This window comes from Helianthus annuus, chromosome 2 (genome assembly GCF_002127325.2).
Source record: "Helianthus annuus cultivar XRQ/B chromosome 2, HanXRQr2.0-SUNRISE, whole genome shotgun sequence".
Taxonomy (NCBI): Eukaryota; Viridiplantae; Streptophyta; class Magnoliopsida; order Asterales; family Asteraceae; genus Helianthus; species Helianthus annuus.
The window spans coordinates 83,774,749-83,789,106 of record NC_035434.2 but is presented as its reverse complement, the minus strand read 5'-3'; the positions used below and the strand labels follow the sequence as shown (position 1 = coordinate 83,789,106).

The 14,358-nt window shown below is 37.0% G+C and overlaps 1 protein-coding gene across 1 annotated transcript; it reads right to left on the bottom strand.

Moving 5' to 3' along the window:
- Positions 1 to 9,478: 9,478 nt before the first annotated feature.
- On the bottom strand, positions 9,479 to 13,158 carry LOC110918762. Its single transcript, XM_022163051.2, has 4 exons — positions 13,006 to 13,158; positions 12,763 to 12,939; positions 10,432 to 11,265; positions 9,479 to 9,659 (listed from the first exon to the last, which is right to left on the bottom strand). Exons 1-4 carry the CDS (start codon positions 13,021 to 13,023, stop codon positions 9,651 to 9,653), a joined length of 1,038 nt encoding a protein of 345 aa, XP_022018743.1. The 5' UTR covers positions 13,024 to 13,158; the 3' UTR covers positions 9,479 to 9,650.
- Between the last annotated feature and the right edge of the window lie 1,200 nt (positions 13,159 to 14,358).

The following is a 14,358-nucleotide window of genomic DNA, read 5'->3' as shown; positions in this document are numbered from 1 at the left end:
ACTCCTCGTATGGTAATACGAAATACTTTAAATAAAGCAGACATTCTGTTTCAAAAATCTTTTCAGATACCGCTTAATACATCATTCCAATTCCAAACATGTGGGCAAGAAGACCTCATAGGGACCGACAATCTCTGACATACGTAAATCCCCTATTCCTTTGTTTAACAAAAAAATAGCATTTCCTTTTTCTTCAAAACGCATTTCGCATAACCAATAGATACTTTATATTCTTTGACATTCACAAACTTGATTCTCCATTCCCGTCAAACTCAATCTATTTTGATTCAATAAATGCAATGATTTACTCAAACAACTATACATGCATATCATCGTACATGTTTTAGTCAATATTTCACGATAATCCCACACATATCATTCGTTTTTACATACTCAAAACTTCTTGATCATTTTACATGCTTAAATTCGTTGTGTTTCAATTTATACTATATACACAATCATTATCATTCATGAGCATAGAGTGGTTCGCTTACGTTGGTCGCATACATACTTAAACATAATCATATTCACATACTTAATTTTCATACGTTATCACACGCAACTTATATGCATACTCATACTCATATTCATACATTCGTACCTATACGTGAGCATAACCCGAGTGGTTCGCTTACGTTGGTCGCATACATACTTAAACATACTCATATTCACATACTTAATTTTCATACGTTATCACACGCACACATTCTCATTTCAAAGTTACTTTATACCCTGACTCATACACAACTAGTACAAACTATGCAGATCATGCGATGACCAGTATAATCGTGGGTGCACACGGGATTATAGTGGTAGGCATATGAAAACCATAAGGTGTTCTACTGTGTATGGTAAGACACAGAACGTAACATGACACCGAATAAGGAAGCGGACGTAACATGGTTAATACATGGTGGATACGCCGCTGGTACTTCCTATATATAAGTGTTTTCACCATATTACCAAACTTTCGTAAAACGTGCCATGAGAAATTCGGTGTTTTTCCCAGACCTTATCTAAACATGAATACACAAACTTTAATAACTCATAAACGCACTACTGAACACGCGATATCCAATTATCCATCACGAAACCTCATCCTTAACGCCTCATATTCGTTTTATATCCAATAATTATACCATTTCTACTCTTACATTCATCTACCGAATCACTCAGTCCCACTCATACCACGGTTATTCCCAAATATTCTTTTGACATTTTATATAAACCTTATTTACAATAAATTGATTTAACATTCAAACCCTAAAATACTTCCTTGCTTTCTAGGACCATCTTCCATTCTTATGTACGCACAAACATATTTAGTCAGCTCGTTACCCCCAAAACTTTTGATAAATACATAACTTTCTCGTTTCTCACAAATAAACTATTTTCTACAAACATGTGATTTGACAAATGCTCCTTAATAAAACTATCTTACGACCTACGATGTGGGCCACACTTTTCGTCAAAATACATTCTATTTTATTCAAAAACTTTTTATCTTAGGTAACTTTTTTTATACTCCCCCCATCGATTTATTCAAACTTGCTCAAACTCAATTGCCTATACACACACATGTACGTTTTACTCATACCTACGATGAGTGCCTCAAATAACCTTAGTCAAACGAACTACTCTTACAAACCTGTCCTTTTCGTTCCTCAAAATTTCATACATTTTCCACACACTCCAAACTTCAAAATCTCGATTCTAGTAAACTATTTTAGCCAAAATGTTTTCCAAAGTCTTCCTCTTGAATAAATTTCGGGACGAAATTTCCTAAAGGAGGAGAGACTGTAATGCTTCGCATTTTGAGACCTTCCTTATTTGGAAAGATTATTTATATTCCTATTTTTGGAAACTTATATCCGTATCGTATTCGTATTTCACTTCCAACTTCATAATTCACAACGTCGATCGTCATGAAAAACTTTATCATTTTATGAGAATTCATCCCTTGATTATGCATATTCGTTTTATATTCAAGATACATACTTGTTTTATATACGTGCATCTCACGCACAAACACATACTTGTTTTTTTAACAATCAATCGTAAATACGTGGTTTCATTCATTTTATACATGCAAAGACTTAATTATATATTCACAATACTTGAGTTATACTTTTATACTTAATTCATGCTTAATTACATGTTAAATATATAAGCAATACCTTAAAAATAACTAACAATACAAGTGCAGATACTAAAAATGAAAATTTCCATCTCCCCAACAACTTTCTTTAATTTCCTAGCCTCCAACCAACTCATTTAATACCCCAAACCCACCTTCTAACCTCTTACCAACTCATTTAATACCCCTCCTAACTTCCAACCACCTTCATTTAAACTCCAACCACTTAACCCTCTTATAAATACCAACCCTAACACCTTCCAAACACTTGCACCACCTCCAAATTACTTCCAAACTCTCTCAAATCTTCAAGATTTTCAACTTTGGGAAAAAAGTTCAAGAACCAAAATTGGTAACTTCGGTGTTCCAACAACTCAAGACTCGTTAAACTCGCTAACTGGAAATTTCTTCACAAACCGTGAGTATACTTGACCCTTTTTTACACTTTAAAGCAATTTTGGGTATAACATGTTTCAACTATCAAATTCACAATACACACAATCAAACATATTCAATCACTCAATCCGCCAAACATGCTATTTGTTATGCTTCGGTTGTGTATGATAGAATACCTTCATGCTCTCTATTTGTCATTAACTTAGCTAGCCCGCCTTAACAATTATAGCGCTATAAAAGTAGCACACCACCCGACGGGGTATTGTTAAGTTAACATGCTTTACGGTCTCGATTACTTCGGTGTCGAGGGATGCACATTATACATTACGGTCTCATTCACTTCGGTGACGAGGGATGCACATTATTCTCATGGACACTCGGGTTTGGCCTATAGTTATGCATGCTAGCTGTAACTTTGTATATGAATTGCCATGTTGGATTTGAGACAACCTTTTATACCTATATGCTAGTATTCCGAAACTTGTATACTCGACAATACTTTTGTATTGAACTATACTTTAAAACATCTTGCAGGATTTTGATGATGATGATGATGCACGAAACTTAGTAGGATGCCTAGAAACGTATTTTAAACTTTAGATACTTGTTGTATTGTAATTCATTTGTTTCAACTTGTTATATTCGATTTCAAACAATGTAATTGACTCTATTAACAATGAAATGAAATTTATTATTTAAATACTTGTCACAATTTAGTGTTATGAGTAATGAGCAATCTATTTCGTCTCACTCCGATGTTTCCGCCATCGGTTGGGGTGTGACAACATTGTTCATGTCCAGTATGTCCAAACCACTGTTCCTCAAATTCAATATGTTCAAGCCCCAGCACCTCAAGTTCAAGTGCAACCTGCACCACAAGCTACATAAACATCTACTCAGGCAGATGCCATGTTGGTGCATACATTGTATGTCCGCCACTGTGCGAATAGTTAGATAGAGCGTGTGTTGAATATTGTATAGAATGGTGAAAAGTTGGACACGGTATCATATTGTCAAGGTCCATCCGGACGGATGGAGAAGTCCATCCGGACAGATGGACAACAAAACTATCCAAACCCCATCCGTCACTGGTATTGATATTGTAAAGTCCATTTGGACGGATGGACATAGGTACATACGGGCGGAAAAGATGTTGCCTATAAATAGGGAGTTAGGGTTCCCATTTGGACAGGCTTTTGGGTCCCAAAGGGACATGCTGTCCAACTGGTCTCGTGGTGCTGTAACGTTGGATTATCAATAGAGACCAGATTAAGTGAATGATCAGTATCATTTCTATCTTCTACTTATTTCTTATCACCGAACCGATCATCTCAGGACCAAAGCTCCGTCAAACTCTCCGGATCCTGGAATCATAATTGGTATTAGAGCTACGGTACCGATTCAATCGATCTTACAGTTGATAGAATCACCTACGCTCATAGATTTTGGATATGTGTAGGGAGTTTTGACGTTAAAACATAGAAAAACATAAAATTAAGGATCAATTCATGGATAAAATTCAAAATTGAAAACATCATTATGTTCGGAATTGATTCGTGCACAACCCTGTGAAATTTCATCATGAAATTCAAAGAAATAACGATTCTGGATCGAAAAATGTGATTAAGAGTGTTCTTCAAAAGTTTGAACATGCGCTAGCGGATGTACCCATCCGAACGTATGCACTCATCCAAATGGACATCAGATACTCATCCAGATAGACAGGAGACTCCATCCGGACGGATAGGCACGTTCACATCCGGACGGATGGGGAAACATACATCCGGGCGGATGAGCTGAATTGTCAGATTTTGTGAACTTCTTGGACATTCAGGTTTAACAAGTCTATTCATTCCAAAGTCAAAAATGTTGATGAGATCACAGGATGTGGAAATTAGTGGGTAGTCATGATACTGATGCAACATGTTTACTATCTAGAGTATCTGACTATTTATGGGCCAAAACTGTTAAATCAGCATAGAAGGAAAACTGACGTCAGGTGGCGGAACTGTTATATTATTCATAGAGTCGAGTTTTTCAGAGATGACAAAATACTGAATTGCTCAATTTGAGGGGGAATTCAGTGGGAAGATGTCAAAATTTGCAAAAATGAGGGGGAATAAAAATTTCAATGTCATATATTGAAATTCCGGCATTTTTGAAATTCGTGACACTGCAACAATATTCGGGTGGTTCCGACTTCAGAATTATCTGGGAATGTGAATCTGATTGTGGATGATAGCTTTTGAGATCGAGATTGTCCGAGAGGGTAAATCTGATTGTGGACGAATGCTTCAGAGATTAGTATACGTTACCAGATGATTCGTTATCCGATGAAGATTTGCAGATTGTGGAGAATACCATTTATACGGATCAATCATTCTTACGGTGCTTAAAAGTGATCACAGAAAATGGGATATCAGATCTTCAGGGGGAATTATTGATTTGAAGTTAACTAGTGGGGTATTTGAAGTTTCTATTAATTGCCGGTTGAGTTTTTGTACATTCTTAGATCGAGCAAGCAGAATGCGAGATCGTGGTACTTAAATGTCATATCAAAAACTGAACTTGGATGTGGCTAAAGCTGAAACATAGATTGCTGCATTGATTAGTTTCAAATTGGTGATTGTTCGTGAAGATTGAAGTTTAGCAAATCAGAGGAAGAATTGTTAACTGTGCAACAAAGACCTGAAAAGATTTATTTCAGTGGCAATTGGTTCAGACATTGTTAAAAGCAAACCCGGATCATCAATCAAGGGGGAACTATTGAAGATTTCAAGATGCCTGATTGAAGTTGCAGAATATTTGAAGTTGAAGAATACTCAAACATGGCTCAAGGTTTTCAAAGTGACGATTCGACAGTGACGGCCAAGGGGGAATCTGTTGGTGCATATATTGTATGTCCGCCACTGTGCGAATCGTGAAAAGTTGGACACGGTATCGTATTGTCAAGGTCCATTCGGACGGATGGACAACAGAATTGTCCAAACCCCATCCGTCATAGGTATTGATATTGTGAAGTCCATCCGGTTGGATGGAGTCCATCCGGACGGATGGACATAGGTACATACGGGCGGATAGGCTGTTGCCTATAAATAGGGAGTTGGGGTTCCCATTTGGATAGGCTTTTGAATCCCAGAGGGGACATGTTGTCCAGCTGGTCTCGTGGTGTTGTAATGTTGGATTATCAATAGAGACCAGATTATAAGTGAATGATCGGTGTCATTTCTATCTTCTAGTCATTTCTTATCACCGAACCGATCATCTCAGGACCAAAGCTCCGTCAAATAGGGGTGCAAACGAGCCGCTACTCGCGAGCTACTCGAGCTCGGCTCGAAAAAAAGCTCGAACGAGCCGAGCTTAAACGAGCTCGAGCCCTAGTAAACGAGCCCGAGCTTCACTTATCGAGCTCGAGCCGGCTCGCGAGCCTAATCAATCTTTCTGTTTATATTTTTTTTATTAATATATTAAACATATATTTATATAATAATAATTACCATTTATATAAATATAAAAAATAACTAAATTATCTGTATAATAATAATTATAATTAATATAAATTAATTAATAAGTACTAAACGAGTCGAGCCTGAGCCGAGCTCGAGCTTTAGAAATAAAGCTCGAATCGAGCCAAGCTCGAGCTTGAGCTTTCATATGTTAAACGAGCTCGAGCTCGAGCCTGGTCGAGCTCGGGCTCGAGCTCGACTTGGCTCATTTGCACCCCTACCGTCAAACTCGCCGGATCCTGGAATCATGGGCCAGTCAACAGGGAGTAGTTTACCTGAGGATTTAACTAATGAAAATTTTGCTCTAGTTGCTAATTCTGATAAGAAACCTGATGAATTCTGTTTTATGGCACTAGAAACAATACCAGAAGGGATTGAATCTAAGGAAGTGGAATCCAGATCTGAGAAAGTGAAAGAGAATGCTGAAACAGATGTTACAGAAGTAAATGTTACAGAAGAGAATGCTGCACCCTATTGCACAATCTGTGGGGAAAAGAACCTTCAAATTCAATAGTGTGTTTATCTTAGAACTTTTGAAATCAAAAGAAAAGAGATTAAATCAAAAACACTAGAAGGTCCACAAAAATCAACATCTAAAAACAAACGGACCTTTGTCCCTGTCCAAACACTTGTTACAAAATAGTTGAATGCAACCTCTGTTCCAGAGAAGTTCAAGTAACAGATGCACCACTTGCAAACCAATTCCCAAGGGAATATGGTCAACCATTGTACCAAAAGGTCCCTCATGGTTATGAAGCATACAAAAGACCATCTAAACCAAAAATGAATAGGCATCCTTATGGTTATCATCTTCTGACAGGAAATGGTCCCCAGAGTGGTTACAAAAAACTGCCCAAACCACTGACCATTCTCCTGGACTTGAGGCTGACATGTCTGTGACCCTATCCAAAGCCATTTTGGCTTTGGAGACTCACCTAAACTAATTTCTTACTTGATGTCCAGGGAGCTTCTGCATGCTTAGATAGTTTATGGTATGTACATAGTGGAGGCTACATGCACATGACTGGATATAGAGCCCTACTCAAAGATTTCAAAAAACATGGAGGGGGTAATATATCCTTTGGTAACAATTCAAAATGGAAGGTGTTGGGGTTAGGGACTGTTCAGTCTAGGAAGCTCAAGTTTGAAAATGTCAATCTTGTTGACAATCTTAAATTTAATCTCCTTAGTATGTCTCAAATGAGTGACAAGGGCTATGAGTCATTCTTCACTAAGGAAACTTGTAAGATTGTTGGGCCAGAAGTGGTTAAAAAGATTGAGGAAATCATAACCGGGAGCAAAACACAACTTGTTGCTCATAGGAGTGGCAATGTGTATGTGGTTGATATGTTGAAGGATAAACCAATGTCTGATTCATGTCTGTTCTCAGCTGCCTCTACCAAAGAGACATAACTATGGCATAGAAGACTTGGGCACACAAATCTTAAAACTATCACCACACTCTTAAAACAAGGCCTTGTAAGAGGCTTTCCACCAAAACTTTTTACTTGTGATGAGCATTGTGTTTCTTGTTTAAAAGGTAAACATCATAAAAGCTAATACAAGTTCATTGAAGAGTCCAAAACAACCTAGTGTTTACAAATGTTACACATGGACTTTTTTGGCCCTATAAAAATCATGAGTTTGAAAAGAAAAGATATTGTCTTGTTATTGTTGATGATTTTTCAAGGTTTACATGGACTTACTTTTTACACTCCAAATATGAGACTACAGGTATTTTCCAAGACTTTGTGAAACAGGTTGAAAAGCAATTTGATCTGCCAGTAAAAATCTTTAGGAGTGACAATGGAACAGAGTTTAGAAACAAGGAGTTGGATGAGTTTTGTGTGTCAAAAGGGATTGTAAGGCAGTACAGTATCCCAAGAACACCAGAATAAAATGGGGTGGTTAAAAGGAAAAATAGAACTTTGATAGAAGCTGCCAGAATAATGCTTGCAGATTCAGGTTTACCCTTAACCTTTTGAGCAGAGGCTGTAAACACTGCTTGCTATGTGCAGAACAGAGTTTTAATCAACCCCAGGCATCAAAAGACTGCCTATGAAACTCTGTTCAAGATCAAACCACTGATCTCATATTTCAAAATCTTTGGTTGCCCATGTTTTATTTTAAACTTGAAAGACTCAATTTCTAAATTTGCAGCCAAAGTAGATTATGGTTATTTTCTTGGATACTCAACCACTGCCAAGGCCTACAAAGTGTTTAACATAAAGACTAGGTGTGTGGAAGAGACCTTGAATGTTAATTTCAATGAACTTTCTTCATTAAAAATCCCAGCAAATCCTGCTAAACTGTTTGACCTTGATAAATTTACATTTTAAGATGTGTCTGTCAAGACTAACCCTACAGGTACACCACAATCTTTCTCTCAAGATCGTAGATTTAACATTGTGATTCCACAATATAAAGTCACTTCCACCACCAGAGAAGCAGATGTTCAAAACAGCTCCCAAAACTCTGCCACTGCTGAATCAATAGTTGTTGATCAAACCTCTGCCACTTCATCAAGTCCAACCTATGTTGACAAAAGTCCATCATCTGTGGATAAAAGCCAACATTGTGCCACACCTATTCCTCCTATTCCTCCACCTCCATCTCCAACAGATGTTGGCTCTTCAAAATTGCCAACAGATGTTAGCTCAGATGATTCACATCTGCAGCCTTCACCTCTCAATGCCATTGTTCCATACAAGGGGGATCTAATCTTCCTTAAATCTCATCCACCAGACCAAATTATTGGCAATATCAGTGAAGGGGTTTTCACAAGAAGTCAATCCCAAAACATTTGTCTTTTTGCTGGCTTTCTATCACTCATCCAACCAGTCAAGTACCAAGAGGCACTGAAAGACAACAGTTGGGTAGAAGCTATGCAAGAGGAGCTCCAACAGTTTATAAGACAAGTATGAGAACTTATACCACTGCCAAAGGATGTATGTCCAACTGGCACAAAGTGGGTCTTCAAAAACAAAACAAAACGATGAAAAGGGCATTGTTGTCAAAAACAAAGCCAGGTTAGTGGTTGGCTTTAGACAAGAAGAGGGCATTGATTATGATGAAACATTTGCTCTTGTAGCAAGACTTGAAGCCATCAGATTGTTCTTAGCCTTTGCTGTTAACCACAACATCAAGGTGTAGCAGATGGATACAAAATGTCCATTTCTGTATGGAAAGATTCAGGAAGAGGTATATGTTTGCCAACCTCCTGGTTTTGAGGATGCCATTTATCTTTATCATGTCTACAAGCTCAACAAAGCTTTGTATGGCTTGAAACAAGCACCTAGAGCCAGGTATGAAACTCTATCCACTTTTCTCATTTCCATAGGCTTTACAAGAGGTAAAATTGACAAAACACTGTTTTTAAAAATAGAAAGGAAAAGATTTGATAATTGTCCAAATTTATACTGAGCTGTTTGACTTAGAATTTCCATCAAAAACCATTGTCCAAGATTTTATATAAAAAACCAACCATTCAGATATTTTATAATTTAAACCATCCAGCATTCAGAAACTACTGACGTTTAATGCAAACTAAACCTTAATTTGCAACTTAATCCACAATTCCATTGCCCAAAACCTATTGCCACCATATTTGCTCAGCCAAGCTGCATAAAACCAAACACAAAACGGTTAGCATCTATATATAGCAACACTACTGTACCTTTTTGCTGCACTTTCGAGAAATCCTAAAAAAAAAGGAAATTAGCTAAAAGGGATGTCCTGGCGCCAAAAGTCGTGGCCTTGAAATCATTTAATTTAAGAAAGTAGGCTTCTTATAGAGATAATATAGTTTTAATAATCATACTTGACATAAAAGAAAAGAGTAAACTGCTATTTTGGTTCCTGAGATTTGGTCATTTTTGCCATTTTAGTCCAAAACTCAAACCTTTTACATCTGGGTCCCTGTGGTTTCAGTTTTATTGCCATTTTGGTCCAAATATGACATGATTTCATTTTTGGACCAAAATGGCAACAAAACTGAAACCACGGGAACCCAGATGAAAAAAGTTTGAGTTTTGGACTAAAGTGGCAAAAGTGACCAAACCTCAGGGACCAAAATGGCAGTTTACTCTAAAAGAAAATCTAGTACTTGACATAAAAGAAAATCCAAAAAGTAGAAAGCTAATATGTGATAACATTCATCACCATGAGCCACCTCCATTAACTGGAACACTTTTGCAGTGTTTGTACAAATGTATATGCCACAAACACATTGTGTATGAACAAGTGTTTCCTTTGGCAAAACTGGTTTATTTTGACATTTTGCAAGAACAACGGTTGTTGTCCAAAAACGCTTATTCTTATTAACTATTGGGATTTAGATTATATTTTGAATGATCTATTTAAATGGATACTACGTGTAAAGATAACACCAACCTGTTCTACATTCTCCTCTTTAGATGACTCTTCTGTTGGGATGACTTTCTCAGTCTCTTCAGTTGACTCCTCTGTAGAGATCACTTTCCCAATCTCCACTTCAGTTGACTCTGCTGTTAATATAACGTTCTCAGTCTCTTGAGTTAACGTTTCTATTGGGATGACTTTCTCAATCTCTTCTGGAGTTGACTTTTCTAAGATGACTTTCCCAGTTTCCAAAGCAGCATTTTTGTTCTTCAACTTTTTGCTCAAATCACTTCCATTAGTCCCTTGTTCCCTCTTCCTTTGATAAGTGTACTTGATAACTCTACTACCTGTTAACTGAGTTTCTGAGTGCAGGGGCATTTCACGTCCCGTAGGTACAAGTTCCTCTCTGATAGGTGTAGGTGGACGTGTAGGGGGACGTTCAAGTTCCTTTCTAAGTCTACTAAAAGCATTACTTACACTTACACAACTAATCCTGTCGACTTGGCCCGAGCTTCTCCGTCTTTTTCTGTCCTTTTCCTCTTCATTCACGAGAGAGGGGTCTTTATGTAAATTTTCACCAGCATGAGTACACTCACTTCTGTTCCGCTTCCTTCCTTTGCCTCTCAATATTATAGCCGGTAAATCTTTGTCGTTAACACGTGACTTCAAACTAGGAAATATATAATAAGTATGGCCTTTTTTACCCACATCTTTATCAGAGTTTTGTGGAGCCCTCTCTCTTTTAGCATGCGCTGCACTTAACTCTTCTCTGAGAACCGTCACTATGTCTTCAGCTTCCTGGAGTTGTGCTTCCAGTTCTTCAATTTTCTCTTGCTGGGCTTGGGATGTCATCTCTGCTTCTCTATTCTGGAAACAAAAAAAAAAAAAAATCAAATCCGTTTGTATTGTATTTTAAAGAAATATATCAGCAGCACACCATCCTAATAGAAAAATCAGGTAACAGGTGTGAACGTTCAATATGTAAAAGGTCTATGTAGGCAAGCAGTTATGATAGTTTTTAGTAGTTCACTTAATAAGCATGCATGCAGAGTATAAATAGTAGTTGGAAGAATCGTGTTACGTTAATCAATGAAAAAAGATTGGCTCTTAATATACTAGAGAAGGACACATATCCATAGCTTCAGAACTTGTGTGTCAACATTACATTTTTATGCTAGTTTTAAGTTTCTTCTTTTACCTTTTGCTAGGCTATAAACCATACACAGTAGTATTCGTATATCAAGTTCAATAGTTAGAAAGTAAGAAAGTGTCAGGTATGTATCATGTGAATGCAACATAGATATTCATGTCATGTATTAACTTGTTTCCTTCTTATGTTTCATTGAACGCTGTTGGTTGGTTCTGAATTTGGTGCATAAAAGTGCATGTCTAGACTCTCACGACGTAACAGGCATCCATCCCATTTGGATTATTATTTTTCAAATGGAGTATTTGCTAGAAAAAAATAGTATTTTCAAGTGAAAAGAATAAGTTATGTTAATAGTTTCCATCTGCAATCTAAAATTTGTTTGTGGGGAAGCAAAGTTGCATGTTTTTGGCAACAAATATATGCGAAAACGACAAAATAATGAAGCGCTTTTAATAAAGACAATTTAACAGATGCCCTAAGGGACATATATACCACAAGTATTCTATTAGATTGTCTAAAATCTATTTTACGCGCGTGCACACAAGTACAGTTACGCAAAGCAAAGAAAATTTGCATGCTTTTTAACGGACATGAAACGACAAATCATGAAACATTTTTAAGGAAGACCGCTACATGATAACAACAGCATCAATTAGAAATGTCATATAACTGTAGATACATACATACATACATAGAAAGCCATGGCAAACATTGCTAAATTGCGTTTCAGTCGCCAGACTTTATAACAATCTTAATAATAATAAGTAACATTTGAATCAGTAAAGATATTTATTGAACGAAAAAAAGGTCATCAGTCTCAGATCGATCAAATAACCTAGAAATGAATGAAAAGCACAACAAAAAGGAAAGCAACTTTGAACAGATTGTTTGTTTGTTGTCTCAGATCAAATAACCTAGAAATGAATGAAAAGGTCATCAGTCTCAGATCGATCAAATAACCTAGAAATGAATCAAATAACCTTAGCATCCATCATCTGTTTCAGTCGCCAGACTTAATGATAACTGTAGATACATACATACATACATAGAAAGCCATGGCAAACATTGCTAAATTGCGTTTCAGTCACCAGACTTAATAATAACATTTGAATCAGTAAACATTGCTAAATTGCGTTTCAGATCGATCAACTAACCTAGAAATGAATGAAAACCACAACAAAAAATTAAAGGAAAGCAACTTTGATGTGTAATACCTTAGCATCCATCATCTGTTTGAGTCTCATAAACATCTGAAGCGCCTTCTCCTTTGCCTGCTTGAGCTCGATTTCTAACCGGAGAACTTTCCGTTGAGACACCATAATTCTGGCAGCAGCCTCCTTAGCTGTATTCAGTATCACCTCCGCAAACGCCTTCTTCAGTTCCGTCAACTTCTGCAACAATCAAACCTTATTTCAAAATTAAGGGTTCACAAACACGTAAAACAATCGGAATTTTACCTCATCGCCGCCGTCCATTGTCGGAGACAAAATTTGGGGCTTTAAACAGATTGTTTGTTTGTTGTCTCTCAGCTGTCTGATATAAACTGCATTTTCAGTTGCCCCTGCTCCTTCTTTTATTTTTATTTTCAATCATCATGACGTGGCAGGGTAGGCCGCTCTTTTGAATATTTTCTTTTCAATTTTGAATTTCTTTTGTTTAAAAGAAAAACATGGTTGGCGATGACCTGGCAGAACAAGCAGTTGCGTGCGTAGAGAAATACTACTCAAATCATAAATGTATCATTTAATTTAGTTTGATTGTAATTAATGTGATTTTTTTTTTTAAATAGTAATTTTATGAATACGGTATTTGTTAAATGTAGACATTTATTTTTCTGTTTTTAAAATTTAAGGTTTTACCTTATGGCTGTTTGTTTACCTCTTAATGAGCCTCTTAATGGTTCAGACCTCTTACTGGTTTAGCACTTAATGGTTCAGACTGTTTGTTTCACAAGCAGATGTCTGAATGGTTTAGAAATTTGCCTCTGAATGGTTAAGATTTATACAGAGTCTGAATGGTTAAGACATCTAATCTGAATTGGTCAGACATTTGCCTCTGAACGGTTAAGCATTATACAGGCTCTTAATGGTTCAGACCTCTTACTAATTCAGCACTTAATGGTTCAGACCTCTTACTGGTTCAGCACTTAACCACAGTGTTACCAAACAGCCCCTTAGATGCTTCGTTTATTTTAGGTTGTGTCATGATATTGATTACGATCTATAAATTGTATTAAAACAAAACATCTTTTGCTACTTGGCATAAATTTAATCCCCTAATTGCCACATGGCAACTTAATACTCCTTAATGGAAAAAAATGAGCGGTAAAACCCAAAACCCCTATGCCTATTTTGTGTTTGTTCACTCGCCCCTCAATACACAACTTTTTTTCCTCACACCTTTCTTCTCCATCAAGCTATTTCACTCCATTCCTTATTCAGCCTTCTCTGTCTACACATCCTCCAAATCTCCAGTTTAACAATTTTGCACAAATTAGCCCTAAAATTTGGTCATTAACATCAACGATGACTGAGGCAGCGATTAGAACAAACCGCGTATGGCGCGCGTCAAAGACACGCATATCCTCAAAGAACCCTAGATCTCAGAAGTTATTAGCCTCCACTTCCTCTGTCAGGTAATCCTCTTCCTCATTCCTCTATGGCCGACCATTTCAAAAGAACCCTAGATCTCGAAATCCCTAACGTAGCGTTCGATATTTCAACAATTCAAAATTGAAGCTCGCTTTCTTCAAACCGGACTATGTGATTTTTCTGTAATCGGAAAGCAAGGAATCCTATGTTCTCGACACT